The following is a 27,658-nucleotide window of genomic DNA, read 5'->3' as shown; positions in this document are numbered from 1 at the left end:
CACACACACACAATTGCTGCTTGCAACATTGCTAAAGGTAGGTAAGTTGCCAAACAGTTTTACAGATATCTACGGGGTACCATAAGCCAAACAAAGCTGTTTGGTTATTCAAATACCTTGGAATATGGCTAGACTTAAACCTCGGCTTTCAGTACTGCATCCACATTACTAAAACCAAAATAATCCAACCCCTTTTCTCGTGCAACATCTCCCACTTTTTCCCCATAGAAGGACTTCTCTTGCCACTTAAAATATGAGTTTCTAATAGCTGCTTCAGCATCAAAGGTGAATCTAACCACAGTCAAGAGTACCTCAGTTAGTATAACCCTTTCACCAGAAAGACAATAAAATTGCTGTTTTCTGTCAAAGGCAAAATGGCTGTCAAAGATGTAGACTCTAGTTAACATCAGTAAACCTGTCTTTTCCCAGACATGTCTGAAGTATCCATAGCGGTCTAGAGTAAATGACATTCACGAGAAGAATCTCCATCCAATTCCTAAAATATAGGAGTAGCTATGTGGTGTGTAAAAAGCCACTCTCGCACCATTTTTAGAGCTAAAATACTTATTTAAATAAGTACAATGCAAATACTGCTTCAGTGAACACCCACACTCATTGACCCCCCCATCTCTGCTACAAGTCCATCCTGCCCCTTCCCATTCCGTACTTCAAACTTTCATCTCTCTCATGTATCCTTAACTTGCTTTCTCTTCCCTCCCTCTGAACTGTATTCTTAAACCCAGCTACAACTGTTTTTACTGTGCACATTTTTTAAAGGCAACTTGTCACATGAAGGCTGTGTTACAAGTGAAAATGGTGTGGAGTAAGCTCACTTCTTGAAACTGCATCAGCTGGGTACAACAACCCTGTGTTTCTAAAGGTTAGCCAAACAGTCCGCTATTGCTGTGCTGAAGAGGTCGTAAGGCTAAAAGTTGCATGTCCACAGCTTGTGGGGTTTGGCTTCAATGGCCTGAATGTATCAATAAGTAGACTTGACAAAAAGTCATCGTCATTCAGAATAAAATGAAGTTAATTTCAGCCATGTAGCTGAAACACCTGATATTCCTTAAGGGGTCATTTTCATACATCACATAGTCCTCTGTTACAGAAGGTTTTGAGGAATCACACAGTGAAAACTCTAGCTTGGCTAAAATTGGAAAGGGGACAACAGTATTAAAAGCAATTAACTAGATATGGAAAGGTAATGGAGTGGGATGAGCCCAAGCTTAAGTTTGCACTGCAGGTTAGAGACTGCCTTCCCTGCCTCTGATTTGATATCAGAGTATAGAACATGAGAGAGAGACACAGGAATGATGAATGGAATACCGAGTTTTTAGTTGAGTCTAGAACAGAAGCTACGTTTTTATAAGGTAATTAGTAGTTCATCATAACTGTAAAAAATCAATCGGAGGAGGGTAGAAAAGATTGGCAAGAGGGACTGGTAAGGCAGTTTACAAAGTAACAACGAGGAAACATCTGTATGGTTCCCGTGTGTGCAACAAAGTCCTTGAGGTTTAGTTTTTCTTTTTCTTTCGTGGAAGTGTTTGTAGAAGTATGTTTATACCTCAAGCACAGTTATTTGTTCTCAAGTGTATAAATGTAGAGCAAATGCTGGACTAACTTAGAACATTTTTTTGGGAGTGTAACAAGTTGACAAATTTTAGAAATTCCCCACAGAGTACTGTGCCAGAATGATTGGGGAGCTAGTGGCTGTTACAATTGCTTAGACATAAGTAAGGCCCTGTGAAGTTTAATGCTATTGGCTGCCAAAAAAAGCAATTATTAGAAAGTGAAGACCAAAATCTAAACCAGCTGTAATTGAATTATTGAATATTATAAAGGAGATAAAAGAACTGTAGGTGGGATCCTTAGAAAAGGGAAGGAGCCAATTACAATAAAATAAATGGAATTTTTTGGAACAGTTCATGCAGAATAAGGTTCTGGAGGGGGAGCGAGGTTTAAGGAAAGACAAGGGTTGAGCAATTTATGTAATGTTGGAGTGAATGGAAATTGTAAACATGCTGCATAAAAAAACAACAATGGATATGTTATGGTTTGGTTTCTTTTTAACACTGCATATGTACCTATGTCACCTTTCTAAAAGTGATTAAAGAAATAAATACTCCTTTCAAAACTGTCCAATTCTTCATTCTCCACTTCCTGTTAGTCATCCTCTTCCCACTCCAGATTCTCATGCATCTGCCTCCTATTTGCTTGCATGATTTTAATGTAATCCCATAACAATTTCCATTGTTTTTATTCTGTCCTGTACCATACTTTTCCATAACTGTCCTTTAAACTGCTCCTCTTTACTTATTCAGAGTTAACACGTTGTTCTTAAAGCGAGTTACTGCCACTTTCCCTTTTAAAAAAAACCTCTGCGTTTACATAATTTTTTCACTTGCTTTCTCTCGTATATTTCTCTGCTCTTTGTACAAGTGATCATATGTTTATTTTCTTAAGATGTCCTCCCACACTTATTTTATAGTTTTCTATGTTCTGGTGTCTCCCTGTAACCATCTTCACTGTTATTTATGTATTACCAACAAGTCTAACCGTGTATTATATAAAGGTTCCCAGTTTTCTATGTTTATGCTCTGTGTGTTCTGTGTTTATACTATGATACTTTCCTTTGTAATGTATTCTGTTTTTAGTAATCTCGCCTGCTGATCTTTTCAGCCCAGTTGCATCTGTTTTTTTTAGCATTCTTTATCACCCACTGTTAGCCATATGATTTTTCAAAACGTGTTTTCCTGTCTCCTTGGACTTCATATAATCTTTCTGACAATATTGCTTATTTCAGTTTTTAATGTTTCTTACATGTTTGTCAGATTTCATTATTTATTTTATTTTACATTTGTTTACCGGGAAAGTCCGACTGGAACAAGGTCCATTTACAGCAGAGTCCCGGGGAGAGCAGCTCCATAACATAATAGTACAAATACAACAAATGACAAAAACATTTCTGTACAGAGGCATATATACAATCCGAGCTCTATGTCTTTATATGACAACACATAATCCACGAATGACAGAAAATTTCTATACAGTGGCATATATACAATCAAGGAGATTGTTTTGTACCTTAGTTTGATTTGAGCAAGCTGTCTACATACTCAGCTGCAGTTTGAGGCTTAATTTGCATTACCCTTTCCTCTGGGATTTTCATTCACTTTCTTGAATGTATTTCATATTGCTAGCTATATCCTCAGGTACTGGTTTTAACATTTGATTTCAATTTCCTTGTAATTCCCTTACTTTTAGCTGCGAACATCAGTACATTTACTATTATTTTACCATGCTTTGTACCCCAGATTTGATAACATTGCTGCTTTATTAAAGACAGCATGTTTGACATGTATATGGTACACTCCAAATTTTGTCTGGACAATTTCCTGTTCCATCTTTCTCTACCCTTCACCTGAGGAGGTATTTTTTATAACATAGTAGGCATAAAGTACCTGTGTATGCATTTCCAGGCAAATATTCTAAATTGCCAGTTTTTGATGCATATTTTGTTGCCCGCAAATTTTTGTAATTGCTTCTTTGTAATCCATCTAGCACTTGTTTTCCAAGTCCTTCTTTGATCCCTGTGCCTCTTATTAATATTTGTCATAAAGTGTATACTCTACTTATTCCTCTGGTAACTGCCTTTTCTGTTTTTAGCTCCTTAAGAAACTTTTTAGTAGATGCATATTTCAGTTTGTTCTCCTCTCTCCCACTTGTCTGCTCGTTTCTGCTACTGATCCTGAGTAAGGTACACAATATCTTGGGTGCAGATTAGGGAGCTGTGTGTCTCTTTCTCATTACAGAATGATCTGTTTCTAATGCTGTGGTTCTTTATCTTCTCCAAGTTATTGCCAGTGTAGTCCTATCTGTCTCCTTTGTGTTTGACCACAGTTGTACCTTTTGGTTATCCAGAAGGTCATGCTGCTTAAAGCTAGGAGCCTTAACCTGAAAATTCACTCACTGGAGACTCTCCTTGCACTGGAAGATGCCATTGTCTGTGCAGTCACAGAAACTTGGTTTAGGGCTGCAGAGAGCACCCCTGCCTTACCAGGCTGTACCTCTTTCCACATATTCTGACCCCAAAATGAGGTCAGGAAGACTAAGGGTGGTGGAGTCTCAATCTTCATTAAGGACAGGCACACCTCCAGACTGGTTTGCCAGCATGACGCACTGGAATTACTCCAGGTGCAAGTGACAGTTGGCAACACACCCATCCAAGTTATAGCCAGCTATGGACCCCCCCCCCCATGACTCAGGAACCTACTTCTCTTACCTGGATCTACTTGGCTCCATCAAGGTACCCCTTAACACCCTGATCATTGGTGACTTCAACTACCCCACCATAGACTGGGTGAACTATTCCTGCACTAATGCACTCACTCAGGAAATCAGCATGGCAAGCATACGTTGCCTGTGCAGCTCTCTTCTAACCAGTTCATTGACTGCAGCTCTCATCTAGCCAGTTTAAAAAAAAAAAAAAAAAAAAAAAACTCACTCTCTGCAGTTGCATACTTTTTTCTCATAGGTTCATGGGTAAGTACTGGGCTATCTGCCCGAGGGCATCTATAAGCCTAGCCAGAATGTGTTGGCTTTCGTTGCCCCCCTTAGATTAGTTCCCTATGCCTCTGTCCAGCAGAGACACTGCAGTGATCCCCGGGGTAAATTTTCTGTTTCCCATCCACTCGTCAAGGTTGCTCTTGAAAAGTGTTAGTGAGGGGCTCTGCCTAATGTAGATTAGAATCCTGTTCCAAAGCATGGGGAGTCTCTGGGACAGGAATTTATCCCTCCAGCACATCCTATTTATCAGTGTGGTGAGGTTTAGATCCCTAGAGCGTGTGGCTCTCGGGGGATTTAGTTTTTTTTAGGTGGAGCATGTCCACCAATTCTGGGTTGGACATGGCCTTGTATGTCAGGCAGAGATCACCCCTGAGTAAGCGGTATGCAACAGAGTACAGCTAGAGTTTCTTCAGTTGGGCTGCATAGGGCATCTGTTTGAGGCCAGTAATCCTCTTGGTGAGGTACTTCTGTGGTCTTTCCAGCTGTTGCAGGTGTCTTGTAAGGTACATCCCAAATGGGGTGTTGTACTCTATAATGGGTCTGATGAGTAGAGGGGCACAATAACCTCTTTTGTTCTAGATGCGAACCCTTTTGTGATTAGGTGGGCCACATAGAAGGCTTTTCTAACCACCTTGGCAATATGATTACCAAAAGGAGAGATTACTATCTACTTAGGTCTCCAGATCCCTTTTTACATTTTCTGTATTTAGGGGACTACCACATATGTGGTAGTTTGTGGGTACTTTGCTTTTTCCAGTGGGGATGACTATGCACTTTTTGGCATTTTTAGCTTGAGGCCATGATTTTGACACCAGGTATGTCTCCGTGAGACCCTTTTGGAGGATGTCTGTATCAGCCGGAGAGTCAATTATGGCCCCCAGTTTGGTCAGCCATAGTCCTACTGTGCTTGCCTGTACCTCTGGGTAGTATATACCGAAAAGGAGGGGTCCCAGGACCAAGTCCTGGGGGTGCCACTTGTAGCCGCTTTAGAGTCGGACCTAGAGCCTGCAACTCGCACTGTGTGGGTTCTATCCATGAGCCAATTGGCAACCCATCTCATGACGTAGGGGTTTATGTTCAGGCTGGTGAGCTGGTCTATAATACTAGAATGGGGAATGGTGTCTAAAGCCTTTGTGAGGTCAAGGTAGGCTGTGTGGACCTCCTTTCCCTCGTCTAAAGCCTTGGTAACTGTTTCAAAAAAGTCCACCAGGTTTAGGTGGCATGATCTGCCCTTAAAGCCAAACTGGGTAGGGTCCAATGTTTGGAGGTTCCCAATGTCTCTGGTAATGAGTTCCATGATGATGGGCTCCATAGCCTTGCAGACCAGGCTAGTCAGGCTTATAGGGTGATAGTTCCTGGGGTCCGTTGTGGCTCCACCTTTGTGGAGTGGGATAACTGTTGCTGTGCGCCACTCTATGGGTACGTAGCCTGTACAAAGGCTGAGTCTAAACAGTGTGTTTAGGTGAGGGGTTAGTTCATTTTGGAGCTTGTGTAAGACACAGCCTGGGACACCGTCCGGTCCCATTGAAGCTGTGTTTTTGGCTTTGGATGGGGCTGTTTTAACCTGTGTGTCAGTGATTGTCGGGGTTCTACATTCTTCTGGCATGGTTATGGACCCTTTAGGGGGTGGGGGGGGGTGAAGTTTGCACTAAACCTGTCTGCCAGAATGTTGGCAATATCAGTCGGTTCAGTGTTTTTTGTGCCATTCTGCACTAACTCAGAGCAGATCTGAGAGTTTCCATGTAGGTTCTTGACATAGCTAAAGAATGCTTTGTGGTCATCTTTGGAGTCCATGGCATTTTTTCTTTTGAAGCTAGACTTGGATGATTTTATGAGGGATCGTAGTTTCTTGCTGATACTGATCAGGGATGTCTTTCCTTGGGATTTTACTCTCTTCTGTACTAGTTTCCTCCTTCTATTGTATAGTTTGTTTATGGCAGGGGTCCACCAGACTGGTCTCCTTTTCTTGGAGGAGTGAATCTTGGTTATGCTTGGGATAGCACGATCATGCATTCTTGCAGGTGCTCATAGAATGCCTTTGTAAAGGATTCAGCAGCTTGGACAGCATTGTCCTTTAGCATGGGGGCTGTGAACCTTTCCACCTTGGTCTTAAGTAAAGTGACGTTTGTTTTTGAAAAGTTTTTCATGGTAGTTTCCTTGATTGGGGGTGGGGGCGGAATGTGAGTATCAAGAGTGATTAGTCTATGGTCTGATCTAACCAACGAGGGGTTGACTTCCGGTGTGGAACACCGGTCGCCCATGTTGGTGATGACCAGGTCCAGTATGTTGTCATCTCTGGTGGGGGTGTTGACCAGTTGATCCAGGGCATTCAAGTTTATAAATTCTAGGAAGCGTTGGGCAAGGGAGTTAGTACTTGAGTAGTTCTCCCAGTTAATGTTTGGGTAATTGAAATCACCCAGTAGTAGGGCATTTGGTAGGACCTTCATATTTTCCAGTGTCTCCAGAAACACGGAATGGGGTATGGGTCATGGTGGGTGATCTGTAGCAAGCTGCAATTTGAATTGCAGTTTTGCTCGTTGTTAGTTGCACATGGATGATCTCTGAGACATCGTGCTGCACCACTAACCTGGAGGTGTGGGTATCCTTGATGAATATGGATACACCCCCGCCTTGTGTGTTTCGGTCCGGGTTCTGTAGTCAAAAAGTATGGTATGAGTTTTAGCCTGGTAGTGATGGGGTGCTCTCTGGAGCCTTAAACCAGGTTTCTGTTACTGCACAGATATCGACGTTCTCCATACTGAGGAGTGCCTGCATTTTGAGGTTTAGACTTCTGGGGTTGAGTAGCATTACCCTCAGTTTTTGGTTACTTGTGCTATTTACGGTGGTGGGTTTGTCTTTTGAGCCTTACCTAAAAAAGGCACTATGGGGTGGCAAAAGCCTTGGCCAGTATTCAAAAGCCTAAGGGTGACAGGTGCAAGCCACCTCTTGCGAAGCAACGTGGCTTGTCGAGCATGTCATCCCAGATGGACAGATACTGGAACCCCTTTGAATGACACCAGAAACTTAGCCAATTGTTGAAATTGATAAATTTTTCTTTATACTGTGGCATCATTCTTGGTGAGGGGAGGAGGCTACTTGGGCCAGGTTCATACTGGCCTGGGCTACGTGATCAGAGAGCTGTTCCATTTCTCTTTTCATGTAGTCCAGGGAGGTACGTCTCAGGTCATTCACGCCGACATGGACAATGACAGATTCGTATTTGTACTTGTTCTGGAGCAACCTGAGTGCATGTGTTATGTGGCGGATCCTGGCACCTGACAGGCAGCTAACTGTAACCTTCTCCTTGTCCAGCCTAGTTAGTGGGACATCAGTGTGCCTGACTATAGAGTCGCCTATTACTATTGTGTTTGGTATGTTATTTTGCCTTAAGGGCTGTGATTGCGTGGCACACTGCCATACTAAGAAAGTAGAACAAAAAACAACTATAAAATCCCAAAAGGAGAGTCCAACTGTAGAAAGCCCAACGCACTGTCCAAAACACAAAGTGTTGAAATAGTACACCAGCAGCAGCCAAGCAGTAAACCACAAGAATTAGTATAAATCCAAACCACGTTTAATATTGAAGCGCTTTTCGTTTGCAACGATGTGCAAACTTCATCAGAATGAATAAAAAGTGACAACCATACAGGTTTTATACACTCTACTTAATTGTTCATAACAACATAATTGAAGACAATTAAATAATTGGCTTTCAATGAATGCATTGCTGTTTAAGGTACAAAACCTTAAATGCAAAAACCTAAAGGTCATGAAAAACACGAAAACTCAACAATTATTAAAAATATACAACATATGTCTGACTAAATATTAAAATATATATAAAAAAACTATTATTCAAATCAAACTGTTATTCATAAATAATACAAATAATTGCAAAAGGTAGCATTTAACTAAACAGTTAATACTCATGTTTTGTGTACTAAAGAATAAGAAACTAAAAGACTGATGCTACTTACTATCTTTTAAGACTAAGAATACTTAAAAGGCAGGCTATAGAGCATGCTTCATTGAGACCAGGTGAATGATAAGATTCTAGCCTAATTTGCCACTGAAGTTCTAATGCTAGTAGTTTTAACGCAGTTGGACCACCTCTAATATCATTGTGTGCCTGGTCAATTGCTATAAATTTGAAATGGTGCGTAGGGAAATCCAAAATATGCTTAGCCAGTGCATTAGTGGTTTTTGCTTTCCTGATAGCATATTGGTGTTCGTATATGCGTTCCCTAAGCTTCCGTTCAGTTTTCCCCACGTAGTGGGCTTGGCATAACTGACACTGCGCCAAGTACACCACCATCTTAGAGTTGCACGTGAATCTATGCTTAAGTTTGAATGATTCATTACTAACCTCAAATCTATTAGATTCTACAATAAATCTACAGTAGTTACAGTTGTGGCATTTGAACATCCCTGGACTCCTAGTTTGTAATGGTTTCATCTCGAACCATGATTTAAGGTTCCTACCTTTTTTGTACACTACCAGGGGAAAACCTCCCAGTTTTGAGGATACTAATGAGTCTGTTTTGAATAGATGCCAGTTTTTCTTAACAATGGACCACAAAATATAACTGTCTACTGCAAACGTAGTTATAAACCTAGGAAGATTTTCCACTGCTTCACAATGAATATCATCGTTCTGTTGGTCAAAAATCTTGGTAGAAGATGTTACTTCATTTCTCCCCTTCAACTGTAGTAAAGGTACATATGTGTTAAGGTTTCTTTTCGTTTCAATTTCACTTATAAGTTCTTCAACAAGTTGGATGGGGTAACCTCTACTTAGGAACATCTTTTTTAATGTACCACATTCTACGTGGAAATCTTCATGTTTACTGGTGATCCTTGACGCTCTGACTAACTGACCTTTCACTACGGCCCGTTTCTGCTTGAAAGGATGACAACTAGTGAAATGAAGAAATGTGTTGGAATGTGTCGGTTTTCTATAAATTCTAGATGAAAAACAAGAAGCGTTCACATCCTTAGTTAAAAGGATGTCAAGGTATGCTATTTGAATACTACTGAATGTCGAGGTGAACTTCAAAAATTCGGTAGTACTATTCAAAAAACTGATGAAAGAGGCTGCCTCTTCTTCATTTCCGTTGAATAATATGAAAATGTCGTCAAGGTAACGCGTATAGTACACAAGGTGGCCAGAATACACAGACTCTTCAAAAATAAATTGTTGTTCCCAATGAGCCATGACAAAGTTGGCCACACTTGCACCATAGGGTGAGCCCATTCCAACTCCGACTGTTTGCAAATAGTAATTGTCACCAAACATGAAGAAGTTTTTAGGTAGTGTTAAATCAAGTAGTTCAACAACTAAAGAAATGTCACGGCTATTTGCTCCTCTAGCTGTTAGCCTTTCTCCAACCCACTCAATTGCTATATCCTGAGGTATGCAGGTATATAGGTCCTTAACATCGATAGTAAGGAAGTTGAAGTGTTCTTCATACTTAAGCTCATTGATCTTAGAGAGAAATGTCCACGAATCTTTACAGATGTGGGTCTCTAAAGGAATATATTTTTGCAAAATGCCATCTACTACTTTTGCACAAGCGTAAGTAGGTGATCCACGACTATCGATCAGTGGACGCATAGGTGGGTTGTTGACGTTTTTATGTATCTTAGGTATCCCAAAGAAATATGGAACCTTGGGATAAGAGGTGGTCATGTAGTTGAACATATCTTGGTTAATCCTACCATCTATATACATCTCTTCAATATGGTCTTGAATGATTTTGTACGCCTTATTGATCTCATTCTTAGAACTCAGAGCGTACGATGGACTGTCAAGTAATAATGTCATCCAATCAAAATAATCGTTGTTTTCAAAAATGACTACCCCACCTCCTTTGTCTGGTTTGCAAATACGTAAATTCTTCATACGAAGGTTCCGGACATTTTCCATTTCTTCCATGTAATTATTAGAAATAATATTTTTGTTTGGCTTAATTTGGTTCCTAATGTCCAATTCACATATTAATTCAAACATAGACAGGAGTGGATGGAGTGGGGGATTAAATGTACTAGGGATATGAAAGTGGGTGTTACAGTCGGAATATGCCCCTCCTCCCATCATGAGCCTGAAATTCAATTTCCTAGTGAAAGTTTTAATGTCAGTGATCGCCTTAACAAAATCTGTCTGATGATGGGGGACGTAAGTTAGTCCCTTAGCCATAAGATCCGCCATATCAAGGGAAACTTCAATGTCGGAGAAATTATACACCTTAAAATCGCCTGATGAATTAGTACTAATAGTAGGCTCATTGTACAAATTCCCCGAAGTAACTTCAGTTTCATGCAATGTCATTGAAAGTGTAGAATCAATAGTGCTGACAGGGGAAACCTGCTCCTCGTCGTTAAAATGAACATCAAAACTTAACGATGGTTCCTCCTCTGATATGTTTGATTCTGCCACTGACGTTGGACCTTGGGTCTTGCCCCTAAAAAACTCTCCTGGGAATTATGGTTGAAATTATTGTTCTTATTCTGAAGTCTTTCGCTCCTACGAAGTTCAACAGGGGGCCCACTCTCACCACTACCTTGTTCGTCATTCTGAATGGCATCAGTGTTCGTATTAAGGCAAGGAGCAGTAGCAGCACTATTACTTTCATTGAGTGTATGACGGTGGGGCCTATTGGGATTAGGTACAGAATTCCACTTCCATACCTGGCCTGTAGGGGGTTTAGGATACGCAACCCCTTCCCTATAAGCTTTAAGGTCTCTATCTAATTTCTTAAATTTAGTCAATTTTGATTTCAAAATGAAATCATCAATATTTTTAAACAGTTTCGTGTAATCAAGTGTATAACGCTCAAACATTGAGTCACTCCTAATAATATTGTCTAATGAAATAGCTTCTGCATTTAATTCTTCGATTTGCAAAGAATAATGTTTTATCATCAGGTTTAACAATTCAAAACCATGTCTATCAAACATGCATAATAAATCTTGGTGGAACAATGAGTTTATCAGCAAACCAGTTGGGTATTGGTAGTGTCTTAAACCCTTAGGAACAATTTTCTTTGCTAAACATTCATTAAAATAAGCAACTTCAAGTTTCAATTTTTTAACTTTCAATAAAATATTGTCCAATGATTTTATATTGATGGAAATGTCAGGTTCGCAGTGACTATCTTTATCAATTTTATCAGTGAGTACATTGGAAAAACTAGGGTTAACATTGATCCAATCTAGAATGTTAGCTGTATTCAAGGTGCTGGAACTCACCAAATATTGATCTCTTTGCAAACCGCTAGTAACTGAAGCCGTATTTAAAACCTGATGGGAATTGTTTCTTCCAGAGTGAATGTTTTCAGCTTGGTCACGTCCTGGTGATTTCCGATTTATGGACAGAAGTATACCCATATTGTGATTCAAGTGTAACAGTTTTGTCCATAAGATGAACGTTGTGATTGTCAAATTGAGAATCAAGTTGCAAAACCGGCATTCCGGATGATAACAGCTCCTCGACGGCTGGAATTCTCCTCTGCCTAGCCTGGTTGGCCTCAACCAAGCCTGCTGTCATATCGGTGTTACCTTCCGTGATAGGGGATGTATTACGTAAATTGAAAGAAAGCTGTTCAGCTCCGTTGGCATCGCGGACCTTTTCTGCCGCAGAACCTGGCCCAAAACCTTTATTAGTGAAACCGCTGACATTACGCATAGTGTCAGCGTGTGGCACATTCATGGTGCCACATAGTTTATTACAAACGTTTATGGCGGCGCTATTGCCGCAGTTAGCGGCGTTGTCACTATCAGGTGTGTTACCAGTACTATTTGCGGTAGACGGAACGCTGTGAGCCTTTTCAAGTAATTCTAGCCTAAAAAGGATAGAATCCAATTTGTTCATAAGTAAATCCACTGTTTCAATAGTGGTAGTCCGTTCTTTAGTTGTAGTGACTGCAGCTTGCTGGTTAACAGGTATCGTTTGAATGTTCGAACCTGGCTGGTTAGATTTCAGTAACTCAGGTGTAGCGTTGGGGAAATCACTGGCTGGCTCACCAACAGACCCAGACGCCATACTAAGAAAGTAGAACAAAAAACAACTATAAAATCCCAAAAGGAGAGTCCAACTGTAGAAAGCCCAACGCACTGTCCAAAACACAAAGTGTTGAAATAATACACCAGCAGCAGCCAAGCAGTAAACCACAAGAATTAGTATAAATCCAAACCACGTTTAATATTGAGCGCTTTTTTTGCAGCGATGTGCAAACTTCATCAGAATGAATAAAAAGTGACAACCATACAGGTTTTATACACTCTACTTAATTGTTCATAACAACATAATTGAAGACAATTAAATAATTGACTTTCAATGAATGCATTGCTGTTTAAGGTACAAAACCTTAAATGCAAAAACCTAAAGGTCATGAAAAACACAAAACTCAACACAATTTAAAAAATATATACATATGTCTGACTAAATATTAAAATATATATAACCACATATATAAAAAACTATTATTCAAATCAAACTATTATTCATAAATAATACAAATAAATGCAAAAGGTAGCATTTAACTAAACAGTTAATACTCATGTTTTGTGTACTAAAGAATAAGAAACTAAAAGACTGATGCTACTTACTATCTTTTAAGACTAAGAATACTTAAAAGGCAAGCTATAGAGCATGCTTCATTGAGACCAGGTGAATGATAAGATTCTAGCCTAATTTGCCACTGAAGTTCTAATGCTAGTAGTTTTAACGCAGTTGGACCACCTCTAATATCATTGTGTGCCTGGTCAATTGCTATAAATTTGAAATGGTGCGTAGGGAAATCCAAAATATGCTTAGCCAGTGCATTAGTGGTTTTTGCTTTCCTGATAGCATATTGGTGTTCGTATATGCGTTCCCTAAGCTTCCGTTCAGTTTTCCCCACGTAGTGGGCTTGGCATAACTGACACTGCGCCAAGTACACCACCATCTTAGAGTTGCACGTGAATCTATGCTTAAGTTTGAATGATTCATTACTAACCTCAAATCTATTAGATTCTACAATAAATCTACAGTAGTTACAGTTGTGGCATTTGAACATCCCTGGACTCCTAGTTTGTAATGGTTTCATCTCTCAATTTATAGCAATTGACCAGGCACACAATGATATTAGAGGTGGTCCAACTGCGTTAAAACTACTAGCATTAGAACTTCAGTGGCAAATTAGGCTAGAATCTTATCATTCACCTGGTCTCAATGAAGCATGCTCTATAGCCTGCCTTTTAAGTATTCTTAGTCTTAAAAGATAGTAAGTAGCATCAGTCTTTTAGTTTCTTATTCTTTAGTACACAAAACATGAGTATTAACTGTTTAGTTAAATGCTACCTTTTGCAATTATTTGTATTATTTATGAATAACAGTTTGATTTGAATAATAGTTTTTTTATATATGTTTTTTATATATATTTTAATATTTAGTCAGACATATGTTGTATATTTTTAATAATTGTTGAGTTTTCGTGTTTTTCATGACCTTTAGGTTTTTGCATTTAAGGTTTTGTACCTTAAACAGCAATGCATTCATTGAAAGCCAATTATTTAATTGTCTTCAATTATGTTGTTATGAACAATTAAGTAGAGTGTATAAAACCTGTATGGTTGTCACTTTTTATTCATTCTGATGAAGTTTGCACATCGTTGCAAACGAAAAGCGCTTCAATATTAAACGTGGTTTGGATTTATACTAATTCTTGTGGTTTACTGCTTGGCTGCTGCTGGTGTACTATTTCAACACTTTGTGTTTTGGACAGTGCGTTGCGTGGCACACTGATTATGTGAAGTGTGTGTTTCATGGTTTGTGATGGGGTGTGGAGGTTGCTTGGATGTCTGCCTTGGAGGTACTCTGTTGCTTTTGCAGATTTTTAATTAGAGCCTCCGAGTATGTTTTCATGTATTTGTGTGTGTTATTTGCCCGGTGTTGGTTTAGTAGGTCTATGTGAGATTGGGGGTGTGTTGCAAGCATTTCCCTTCTCCTTTTGACTGTCAGTTCCAGTCTTGGGTTAAGAGAGCTTTGCCTCCAGTTTGGCTGTATAGTTGCATCTCTTGCATATATTAGTGTTTGGTGGTAGGAGGAGAGGGTTGTCTGTGTACAGGAGGCAGTTGTAACATTGCTTCAAAATGCCTGGATTCACCAGTTGGACTGGAGGGAGTACACCTGAAACTGCCCTTTGTACATGCCTGAATAGGTAAAGTGAGCTGTTTTACTGATTAGCTGGTACGAATGAATAGAGAGCCTTGTCCTTCTGGACAGTATAGGGGGGTCTAGTGCTAGGGTTAATTAGTGCTTACTATGAGTTTTGAGCAAGTGCTGGGCTGTGAAATGAATGGTTTGAGGGCTTAAGTTGAAAGTTTGTCTAGTTCCAAGGGAAAAATTGAAGAGTACACTTTGTGGAGCCGGGAATAGTTTAACCCTAGCTAACTGTCACTGCCCAGCACACAACATCACACAAATGCATTTTTTTATAGCAGGGAAATGAAAGATAGAAATTAGCCCAAAATGGCCAATAAACTACTAACTTTTGGGCTGAAACCACTCCTCCAGGGACAGATAGGCTGCTCACAGCTCCCCTCTCTCACAGGTGAACAGAGAAACTTCCTTCTATCCAAGTAAGGTATGGGCAGTACAGAAACTTGTAACAGCCCTGAATTCAGCAATAACCTGAAAACTGGACTATACTAGTTCAGAAAGGCGGGAAACAAGTATATTTTTTAAGCAGATACGATAAAAAAACTATTTTAAATGCATAGAAATGGCTATCGCACTTTATAGAGTGTAGCCTACAACAGTTAAACAGATTTAAACACAAAAATGACTTAGTTCAAATCCAGGCAGCAAATAAGTACAATATGTAGCAGAAACAAGCTTTTTAAATCATAGACACCCTAGAAAAATCTGAGTTTTAGGCGGAATTAGTTAGACGGCAAGAAAATGCAGAAAAATGATACTTAATCACTCCCAAGTCTCTCTTTTGTTTTTCTGTTGCTGTAGAACTCTGCAGGACCCCTGGCAGGCACTTGCTGAGCTGAATACAAGCGCAAAAAAATGCACAAATGTGGTTTTTATAGCAGGGAAATTATATAAATTAGCCCAAAATGGCCAATAAACTACTAACTTCTGGGCTACACCAAACAAAATGGACAAATTTCAGGAACAGTTCAAATAAGCAGGCACAATAAGCCTTTAACCAGAAATTCCCAGCTCAGAAGGGCAGAATCTAGCCTCTCCTCCCACAACAGTGCAGACCACAAACCTTCTTAATGTAAAATAAACGGCCTGAAGACCAAGTGCTTAAACCAGAACTAATGGGCCTATCTGCAATTCCCAACTTAGAAGGATGTAAGATACCTGTCCTGCCACAACAATGCAGTCCACAAACCTTAATGTAAAACAACTGGTCTGAAGCCCAAGTACTTAAACCAAAAGGCTTAGAATAACAGTTACAATTTAATCAGGCTACTACCAAGCAGTAATAACTGCAGCAGAATAATACAACTGAGTACTTTTAAGAAGAAGCACAAGCAAAATAAGGTAATAAAGTGGGAAGTAACACAATTACAGTAAAAGCAGATGAATATGTAGTACATTCTGATGCAGTAAGGCGATTATTGTAGTGACCTGAAGGCATGCAGTGACCTGAAGGCATGCATTTTGGTGAATAGGCTAGTTATGGCATGTTCTGTAAGCCATAACCATTGTGCATTTCAGATGTTTGTAATGTTCTCAGTCCAAGGCTGTACTAAACTGACTTCGCCTGCTTTGGTTAATACTTAGCATAATTTCTTTGATTGATTAAATAACTTCAGTAATGCTTTACTTCTGGGATTGCGTACAGTAGTTGTCTCTCTCAAATGCTTCTCTAGTGTAGCTGTGCTTTTGTTTCACTTTTCTAATTGTCCATTGCACCCTTATCCAAGAGTGTGGATAGCATCTAACAATGTCATTTGCTCATGTTTGGTGTTTCTTCCTTTGAAATGTGACTTTATCATTTATGTGACTATACTGAGTTTGTTACTGTAGATCATCTGCTGCTGCAGTCTCATTGACCTTGATGGTCAGTGTCTAGTATTTAGGCTGCCCAATTTTGCTGAAATTGTGGCCTTTTTTGTGGCATCTCTCAGATGAGAAGTTATTTATATTTACTACCATACTACTTACTTTTATTGTCTTATTCAGTCTTGTTCAGTGCTGTTCAGCTCACTGCAGCTATGTGACCATTTTCTTCTTGTTTTATATCTGTGCATCCATTGTTAATAACTGTAGTCCTTCAAAACTTGGCTGTGGGAGGGGTGTGGATCTCTGCATCAGAGGGAGTTTTTAAGCATGCTGAAATAGCTGTCTAGCCATTTTTTTCTCCAGTCTGTGACAGTATATGCTTTGTTCCGTAACTGCAAGACAGTAAAAGCTAAGCTAAAAAAAAATCTTTACAACTGGAGAGAGATGTTTAGAAAATGTGATACTGTATTGTTCGTGTCTTGCATTTTCCTCCAATTCACTCACTCAGTTGTTTGAACAGTCAGTGGTCTTGTGCTTCATACGACACACTTCACATGGATTTACCCTGTTGGTCTAAACTGAGTTAAACCAGGCATTGGTGCCCTCATATAGGTTCATAGGTGTGTACTAGGCTAATGGCCCTGGAGCCTTTACAAGCCTAGCCCGTAGGATTAACCTGGCATCGCGCCATCCAGCCTTAGTTCCTAGTGCCTCTGTTGAGTAGAGCCACTGGAGTGATCCCCGGCGTGAATTTTCTATTTCTCATCCACTTATCAATATTTCTCTGCCAACTCCATACCTGACCTCCAACATACTACACAACTCGCCTTCACCTCCATTGCAAATTGACTTAAACAAAAATTACCCGTTACTCAACGCAAACAAAACAAAGCCAATTCTATTCACCTCTAAGAAAAAAATCCTTAAAGACCAATTTATTATACTCTCAGAATAAAGCAGTACTTGTAGTATCTCACAGTAAACTATTAGAGGTAATAATAGATGAACACTTAAAATTCGACCTACATATTCAGCACAACATCAAAAAAAAAAAAAAAGACTCGCCAAAAACTGGGCATTCTGTATAGCTATAAACACTTTTCTAAGCTCTTCTACAAAAAAAAAAAAACCTAGCCAACACATCTAATACCCTCTCTAACCTACAGAACTCCATTATTAATTTACTATCTACTCTACAATCAAAATTTGAAATGTGTTGCAGCAAAGTTGCTAGCAATGCCTCATACTCCACCCACCACTGTATAACATTACAATCTCTTAACTGACTCAAACTTCCACATTTCTTCTCCTGCGTACAATTAACAGCAGCAAACAAATTCGTATACAAACCTTACTGAACAGTGAGGTTAGGGCAGGACATTCAGAACTACCTACCCAAAAAGATCAGAAAACAAACATCTACAGGTACACAAACCTAATCTACCTGCAGGCCAGCTTCTATACTCTAGCTCAGCAGCCAGAATTTGGAATTCTCTTCCTTTAGCACTTAAATCTAACCCAAACCTGGCAGCTTTTAAAACTTCCTTACATACTTAATTCTCCTCCATTCAGAGTTGCAAATTGTACCTTAATCCCAACCTTTAAGTCCTGACCACTTCTGCTTCCAAAGCCGCTCACACTTTATACTCAAGCTGTTGCTTTTTCATCTAGATGTACATATGCCTATAACTCTTCCCACAACAGCCCTGCCACCTTATTCTAAATCTTCATCGCTATTACTTTCTGTAATATTTAATCCATAAACAATTGCACAAAGTGTCATACTACTTATTTTGTTCTACCTCAAAATTTCCTACAATTGCCAAGTTCAAGACCATGATTATTTGTGTACATTTCACCAATATATACAATATTCATCTAAGTGTAAACACTCTGTTGGAGTAAACCTGCTCATTATTGTAGTTACTGTGTATAATTCAATGTATTGTTTTATGCTAGTTTTAATTACTTGTACTCTATGGAGCTTTTCTCCCCGGGCCTTCACGGCAAATAGGCTCTTTATGGCTCAGTGGACTATCTTGCTAAACAATGCCAATCGATCAAATAAATAAGTAAATAATCCATGTCATATATGCATTAATATTTGTATTGTTCTATGTATAGGTTCATAGGAAGGTACTAGGCTATCTGCCTGAGGGCATTTATAATCCTAGCCAGAGTGTGTCAGCTTTCTCCACCCCATTGATTAATTAACTGGGCCTCTGTCGAGAAGAGCCAATGAAGTGATCCCAGGGCCATATTTTCTGTTACCCATTCACTCATCAAGGTTTCTCTTGAAGAGTGTTGGTGAGAGCTCTGCCTAATGAAGTTAGGAATTTTGTTCCAAAGCATGGGGAGTCTCTGTGACAGGAATGTATCCCTCCAGTATGTTCTGTTTATTGTTGTGGCGATGTTTAGCTCACTAGAGTGAGTGGCTCGCAGTGACTTGGATTTCTTTAGGTGCAGCATGTCTATCAATTCTTAGTTGGACATGGCTTTGTAAGTCAGGCACAGATCACCTCTGAGTAAGCGATATGCCACTGAGTACAGCCGGAGTTTTTCCATATGGTGCTCTGATGACCTCTCAGAGCTGTTGTAAGCCTACACCTTCTAAACAGAATTGCATGTAATTTCACTGTTAATTGGTGTTAATAACTCCGTTAATGACAGAAATTTTAAGTTGGACCTGATGGATGCAAACATCAAGCTTGCCGAAACATGCATTTTGAGTGGTTGTTGGTCTTAACTTGTAGGTGAATAGTAATAACTTGAATGGCAGTGCATCTGGGAGGGCCATGGCATACATGTGTGTGGATGCCCATTCAAACGGGGCAGGACGGAGTGACATTAAATGTTGTTTGAGTACACATGATTGGTATACTTACTACTTTTTAAGAAATTGTCAAAATGCATTGAATGAGCCCATCCTTGCCTGCTGTTTTGATTTAAACCAACTATTATTTCCAGTGCTGTATCTCTTGCTCATGATGTGGGTGATTAGTGTTGTGTTAAATGCTTATTTTTTTATTATTCATGTCTGTAACCAGTCTCCAGATTTCTGTTGCATTGTTCTACCTTTCTTGTGTAAGCTACTAAATTAAATTGGTCATTGTTGGATGAAATGTGCTACAGATTAAGGTACTGTGTGTGGATGTGTGAATTGGTATTCTGTGTCAGTGTCCTGTATTTTTCTACCAAAAAAAACTGAAAGCTGTAGTCGTGTTAAGTATATCTGAGGAGGTCATAATCTGCAACACCTGAGCATTTATTTAAGGTAAGAGGTTGTTAAGGTTAATGCTACTAGACCGGTAATGGTTTGCTTGGGGACCTGTGGGAAAGTTGTCACAGAAAAGAGCAATAAGCATGCTGTCCAGGCGGAGACTTCACAGCACTGCTTCACACATCATTCACAGACTACCCTGTGAATGGGTTTACACTCAGTCCAAGTACTTTGCTCCAGAGTTTGCTTCTTGGAGTTTAAGATTTCAACCTCCCCAACGAAATTGCCAGAGAAGACCCCTACTAATGGCTTGTTGTCTTGCTTGTTTCTCTGCAGGGAGACTTCATGATTTGTTGGACCTTGTTAAAGTAGCAGACACTCTTCTGTTTCTTCTGGACCCCCATGAAGGCTGGGATACTTACGGTGATTACTGCCTGTCTTGTATGTTTGCACAGGGGCTTCCCACCCATGGTAAGGATTGTTTGCAATTTTTTCCTGTGTACATTTTCTGTGTAGCTGTTAATAATGGTATAATCTGCTTCCTGGAGCCTTTTTGGTATTAACTGAGGTGAAATACATGGGATAAATGTAAGGAGTTTTAACAATAGTTTACAGACATGCATTGCCTTTTAATAAGGTTTAAAATAGCAAATTGCGTGTGTGTGTTTAAAGTTGCAACATTAGATGTAGCTAGTGATTTAGAGTTCTAGAAGTGTGTGTGTGTGTGTGTGTGTGTGTGTGTGTGTGTGTGTGTGTGTGTGTGTGTGTGTGTGTGTGTTCGTGTCTTTGTCTTATACAAAGAAAAGCACCAATAAGCTGTATCCACCTTGAAAGATGTTTGAATTCTGTAATTACTCTGTTGAACTATTTATTGTGTATATATTTAATATGTGATCTTATTTAAGTATTTATTATTACATGCTTTTTAAAAAAAGGTTTTATTCAATATGAAATGGGGAACTTTTTATTCTGTATGGATGGTTTTTACTTCTGCTTTAAAAAGATATAAGGTTTTAATTGATGTCACATGATTTTTAAAACTGTTAATTGCTGATGTGTAAGGGTATAAATGGGGAGGGGTTTGGATTGTCAGCATTTTCTGATGAAGTTGGAGACGAAAACGAACTGGTAGTGGTTTCTGCGTTACTGTGTGCTGTGTTTTATTTCGCATGCTGTGAGTTTTATTAAACAATTTTAAGGTGGATACGTCTCATTGGTGCTTTTCTTTGTTTATTGGTTTCGTTTTGGGCACATCATCCTACCGGACTTCTGTTTTGTGTTTTTTTTTCTTTAAACACTTAATCTGAAGTTGTTTACTTCATTTGAATATAGAATACAAATAAACAATAGAATTTCAGGTAGTGCTCCCCACTGTGGAAGCGAAACTTACAAGGGTGTCCTACGCTACTTAACACTAGCAAACTGATTTATGTGTGTAGCCTAAACTCATGTGTTTGTTCTACTCAATGTAATTTTTCATGCCTGACTGCAACTACTACTTTATGTGATTCATTTTAAGTTATGTACTATTACTATCTGTTTATCCTTACTGCTCTATGTATATAGTGTTATTTACTGCTTTAATATAGGTTCATAGGTTTATACTAGGCTATCTGCCCTAAGGCATTTATAAGCCTAGCCCAAATTTTTGTGGCTTACGCCACCCCTTATATGAAAAAATACTGTGCCCATTAGTTTGTTGTGCCTCTGTCCAGCAGTGACACAGAGATGATTCCCGGGGTAAACCTATGATCTCCCATCCACAGGTCTAGATTTCTCTTGAACAGAGTCAGCGAGGTGCTCTGCCTCACATGGACCGGGATTTTATTCCACAGCATAGGGAGTCTCTGAGTGATAAATCTATCCCTCCAGCACGTCCTATTTATATCCGTGCTAAGGTTTAAGTCGCTTGCTCTAGTGGTTTTGGTGGATTTGGATTTTTGAGGTGGAGCATGTCCATTAATTCCGGGTTGGACATGGCCTTGTATGTCAGGCACATGTCACCTCTGAGCAGACGGTATGCGACTGAATAGAGCTGGAGTTTCTTCAATCTGGCAGCATATGACAGATTTTGGAGTCCCTTTATCCTTTTGGTGAGGAACTTTTGGGGTCTCTCCAATTGCTGCAGATGTCGGGTGAGATACATCCCGAATGGGGCATTGTACTCTATCATTGGTCTGATAAGTGAAGAGTACAGGGGAACAATAACCTCACTAGATCTGGATGTGAATCCCTTCATGATCAGGTGGGCAATGTAGAAGGTCTTTCTAACCACTTTAGCAATGTGAGTGTCAAAAGAAAGGCCACTGTCAACCTGGGTCCCCAGGTCCCTGATAACCTCTTCTGTGCTTAGTGGATTGCCACCTATATGGTAGCTTGGGGTTACCTTGTTTTTCCCGAAGGGTATGACTATACATTTTTGGCGTTTAACTTCAGGCCATGGCTCTGGCACCAGCTATCTGTTTCCGTGAGTCCCTTCTGAAGGATATCCGTGTCTGATGCACTTTCCACTATGGCTCCCAGTTTGCAGTCGTCTGCAAACTTTGTCAGCCAAAGTCCTCCTATGTTGGCCTGTACTTCTGAGAAGTAGATGCCAAACAATAGGGGGCCAAGGACCGAGCCCTGTGGGACACCACTTGTGACTGGCTTGGAGTCTGACACAGCGCCAGCAACTCTAACCCTGTGGGTTCTGTCTTTAAGCCAGTTTGCAACCCATCTTGTGACATATGGGTTTACATTTAAGCTGGTAAGTTTTTCTACAATACCCGAGTGGGGTATTGTGTCGAAAGCCTTTGCAAGGTCAAGGTAGGCTGTATGGACTGCCTTTCCTCATCAATGGCCTTGGTGACTGTTTCGAAGAAGTCGACCAAGTTCAAAAGGCATGATCTTCCCTTGACAAAGCCAAACTGGGTCGGGTCCAATGTCTGCAAGTCCCCTTTATCTTTGTTTATGAGCTCCATTATGATCCTCTCCATAGCTTTGCAGACTAGACTTGTTAAGCTTATGGGGCGGTAATTACCAGGGTCCGTAGAGGCGCCGCCTTTGTGGAGTGGGACAACAGTTGCCGTACGCCACTCCTTGGGCACGTATCCTGTGGTAAGGCTGAGATTAAACAGCTGCCTTATGTGCGGGTTTAATTCCTCATTTAGCTCGTGTAGCACACAGCCGGGGACACCATCCGTCCCATTGATGCTGTGTTTTTAGCTTTAGAGAGAGCAGCTTTCACCTGCGCATTTGAGATGTCCGGGAGGCTACACTCGGCTGGGATAGTTATCTCTCCTTTAGGGGAGGGGGGTGAAGTTTGCACTGAACCTGTCTGCCAGTATGTTGGCAATGTCTGTGGGTTCAGTGATTTTTGTATCATTTTGGACTAATTCTGAGCATATCTGGGAGTTTCCACCCAGGTTCCTAACATAGCTGAAAAAGGCCTTATGATTGTCCTTTGAATCCATGGCAATTTTTCTCTCAAAATTGGCCTTAGTTGATTTTATGAGTGCTCGTATTTTTTACTAATAATGATCAGGGGTGACTTCCCTTTTATGGATTTTGTTCTATCATGTAATAGCTTTCTCCTCTTATTGTAAAGTTTGTTAATGGCTGGGGTCCACCAGACTGGACGCTTGCCCTTTGTGGAAAGAGTCTTGGTTTTATTTGGGATTGCCTGATCCATGCAGTCCTGGAGGTGTTCATAGAAGGCATTTGTAAGGGCTTCCGAGCTTGGGTTGTGGTTTCCACTGGCTCAGGGGCCTTGAAGGATACCACACCAGTCTTGAGTAGTGTGAAGTTTGCTTTAGAGAAGTTCTTCACTATGGTCTTTTTGTTTGGGGTGGGGCGGGATGTTGATTTCCAGTGAGATTAGTTTATGATCAGATCTCACCAATGAGGGATATACTTCCGTGTGGAGCATTTTGTCCCCATGTTTGTGACAATGAGATCTAGTATATTTTCTCCTCTCGTGGGAACAGTGACTAGCTGTTCCATGGCATTTGAATTTATGAACTCCAGGAACCGTTGGGCTAGAAAGTTAGGGCTTGAGTAATGTTCCCAGTCTATATTCGGGTAGTTGAAGTCACCCAATATGATGGTGTTTGGAGATACATTTATACCCTCCAGTGTCTTCAGGAAGGCTGTGTGGGGTTCCTGAGTTTGAGAGGGTGGCCTGTAGCATGCTACAATTTGTAGAGCAGTTTTGCCTATGGTTAGTTGCACCTGGATGGTTTCCGAAGCTTCGTGCGTTGCCACCAACCTGGAGTTGTGGGTATCCTTTATGAATATGGATACACCCCCTTCTTTTGTGGTGTGGTCCGGGTTTTGGGGCCGGAACGCATGATATGAGGTAAAACCTAATAGTGCCGGGGTGCTCTCAGGAGCCTTGAACCAGGTTTCAGTTACAGCACAGACATCAATGTTCTCCATACTGAGAAGGGCCTCGAGTGCGTGCATTTTGAGATTTAGACTTCTGGCATTGAGCAGCATTACCCTCAGTTTCTTCCCATTTTGTTTTCTAGGGTGGTAGGTTTAGAATTTGAGCCTTGCCTAAAAAGGCACTATGGGGTGGCAAGAGCCTTAGCCAATATCCGGAATCCCAGGGTGACAGGTGCAAGCCGTCCCTTGCAAAGCAGCGTGGCTTGTCAAGCATGTCATCCCAGGCAGACAGACACTGGATCCCCTTTGAATGACACCAGACATTAAGCCAATATTAAAGCTGATCATCTTGTCTCTATATTGTGGCATCATTCTTGGTGAAGGAAGGATACTGCTCAGGGTTAGGGTCATACCTGCCTGGGCTACATAATCAGAGAGCTCCTCTGTCTCTTTTCATGTAGTCCAGGGAGGTACGCCTCAGGTCGTTCACACCAGCATGGACAATGACTGTGTCATATTTGTACTTGCCATGGAGTGACCCGAGTGCTTGTGTTATGTGGCGGATTCTAGCGCCCGATAGGCAGCTTACTGTGACCCTCTCCTTGTTCAGCCTGGTGAGTGGGACGTCAGTGTGTCTGACTATGGAGTCACCTATGACAAGTATGTTTGGTGTTGTATTTGGCCTTAAGGGCTGTGACTGCTTTGCACACTGCTTTTGTGGTTTGTGTGTTGCTTGTGGGGTGTCTTGAGGTAGCAGTTGTTTGGGTGTCTGCTTTGGAGGCCTCTGCTGTTTAGGTAAATTTTACTCAGAGCCTCCGAGTATGTCTTTGTGTGTTTATGTGTTTGATTCAGTGGAGTGGTAGCATTATGTGAGGCTGGTTTTGTGGTGTGTGTAGTTGCCTTCTCCTCCTGTCTGGTCTTGCCAGTCCTGAGTTGAGAGAGCTCAGCCTCCAGTTTGGCTAAATAGCTGCATCTCTCGCAAGTATTTGTGTTATGTGGGAGGAGGAGAGGGTTGTCTGTGTACATGAGGCAGTTATAACATTGCCTCAAGATTCCCAGATTCACCAGCTGGACCGGAGAGAAGATTGACAACTGACCTTTGGACATACTAGAATAATATTGGGAATTCCTTAATTGAAAACAAGGGCCAGTGGGGAGTGAGGGTGTAGTGCTTTTAATTTTTAGTGCTGACTTATATAATTGCTTTAGTGAGCAAGTGCCAGGTAACTTGAGTGCAGTGTGTTACAAGTAACTAAATGCAAAAACGACAAACAGTAACTTTCTTTCAAGTGAAACAAGGAAATAAGTACAGTAAGCAATGCAGATATCACTAGTGATCCACAGAAGCTGAGAAGTTGCGTATTAGGTGGAATTAGCTTCCAGGAAATAACAAGCAAACAAACAACAAGCATATAAACAAAGCTAGATTCAGCAGGCCTGGATCTAGTCTATGCTAGAGCAAACAAGGTGAACCAATTTCAGTAAGATACAGTTCAAATATTCAGGCACTATAAACCTTTAACCAGAAATTCCCAGCTCAGAAGGGCAGAGTCCAGCCTCTTCTCCCACAAGAGTGCAGACCACTTAACCTTCTTAATGTAAAATAACTGGCCTGAAGCCCAAGTGCCTAAACCAGAACTAATACACTTGGACACTGGGCTCTCAATCAGCAGTTCCCAACTTAGAAGGATGAAAGCTACCTGTCCTGCCACCACAGTGCTTGCCACAAACCTTCCTAATGTAAAACAACTGGTCTGAAGCCCAAGTGCTTAATCCAAAAGACTTGAATGATAGCTACACTTTAATCAAGTTACAACCAAGCAGTAATAAATACCATTGAATACTTTAGAGAATGTCTGGATTAGTGCTCAAGTTACACAAACAAAGCTAGATCCAGCAGGCCCGAATCCAGTCTATGCCACAGCAAACAAGGCGCACCAACTTCAGTAAGAAACAGTTCAGATATGCATGCACTATAAGCCTTTAACCAGAAATTCCCAGCTCAGAAGGGCAGAGTCCAGCCTCTCCTCCCACAAGAGTGCAGACCACGAACCCTCTTAATGTAAAATAACTGGCTTGAAAGTCCAAGTGCTTAAACCAGAATTAATACACTTTTAGAATAACAGACACTGAGCCCTCAATCAGCAGTTCTCAACCTAGAAGGATGTAAGCTACCTGTTCTGCCACAACAGTGCAGACCACAAACCCTCTCAGTGCAAAACAACTAACTGGTCCGAAGCCCAAGTGTTTAAACCAAAAGGCTTAGAATGAGTTACACCAAGCAGTAATAAGTACAATTGAGTATTTTAAGATGATGCAAAAGTAAAAGAAGTAGGTAAAAACACAAGTACAGTAAAAGCAGATGAAAATTTTTTTTTTTTTTCTGAACAAGTGCTGAGATCAAAGAAACAGATTTGAGTGCTGAAACTAGAAAACTGGCTAGTTATAAGAAAAAAAACAAGCTAGAAGGCTTCCCTCAAACACAGAAGGGCTGGGGGCTCAGAAGCCTACAAATAGTCTGTACCACTTAACAAGAAAGGCAGGAAATAAGCTTAATTTTTTTTTTTTCTATTTCCCAGATGCTCTCTTTGTACACAGTAGGAGTGCCTGAAATCAGAATATGATCTCACTGCACTCAGTTGAGTGAGCAAATGAGATGGGCCCAGAGGCAGGCTGAGGGGCGGGCAGTTTCAATGCCACTAAGATTAACACCAAAACAAAAACAGGGCGGGTGGGTGGGAATAACTGAAGAGCAGAATAACTTCAGATAAAAATTCCTTCAACACTCAAATTAAATACTGTATTTTTTTTAAAAAAAAAGAGCAGATAAAGGTACTTAAATTTTTTTATACGTCCAGTTGAATATAACCAAGTTCTTAGCTGGCCAAGCTGAAGTTTTAAAGCAGGAATTATTTCACATGCACCAGTTTAAATATGCAAGGACAGGAAATCAAAGAATGTGGCTACCCCCACACCTGTAATTACTAGCAAATAACAAAATTCAGCCAACACTAGCTTCAGTTCAAGTTACTGAAGAGCAGAATAACTTCAGATAAAAATTCCTTCAACACTCAAATTAAATACTGTATTTAAAAAAAAAAAGAGCAGATAAAGGTACTTAAATTCTCTTATACGTCCAGTTGAATATAACCAAGTTCTTAGCTGGCCAAGCTGAAGTTTTAAAGCAGGAATTATTTCACATGCACCAGTTTAAATATGCAAGGACAGGAAATCAAAGAATGTGGCTACCCCCACACCTGTAATTACTAGCAAATAACAAAATTCAGCCAACACTAGCTTCAGTTCAAGTTACTGAAGAGCAGAATAACTTCAGATAAAAATTCCTTCAACACTCAAATTAAATACTGTATTTTTTTAAAAAAAAAAGAGCAGATAAAGGTACTTAAATTTTTTTATACGTCCAGTTGAATATAACCAAGTTCTTAGCTGGCCAAGCTGAAGTTTTAAAGCAGGAATTATTTCACATGCACCAGTTTAAA

At 40.3% G+C, this 27,658-nt stretch overlaps 1 protein-coding gene across 2 annotated transcripts in view; it reads left to right on the top strand.

Annotated features, from left to right (window-relative positions):
- The window catches only part of TSR1 (TSR1 ribosome maturation factor), an 895,152-nt gene that overhangs the window by 44,564 nt on the left and 822,930 nt on the right, over positions 1–27,658 (top strand). For both annotated transcript variants that reach the window (XM_044054379.1, XM_044054378.1), the window contains exon 4: positions 20,130–20,264. In XM_044054379.1, coding sequence (XP_043910314.1) covers positions 20,130–20,264 — 135 coding nt within the window. The remainder of the gene's footprint in view (positions 1–20,129; positions 20,265–27,658) is intronic.

Source organism: Protopterus annectens, chromosome 13.part0, assembly GCF_019279795.1.
Source record: "Protopterus annectens isolate FY-2018-M chromosome 13.part0, PAN1.0, whole genome shotgun sequence".
NCBI lineage: Eukaryota > Metazoa > Chordata > Ceratodontiformes > Protopteridae > Protopterus > Protopterus annectens.
This window is presented reverse-complemented; position numbering and strand designations above follow the sequence as displayed.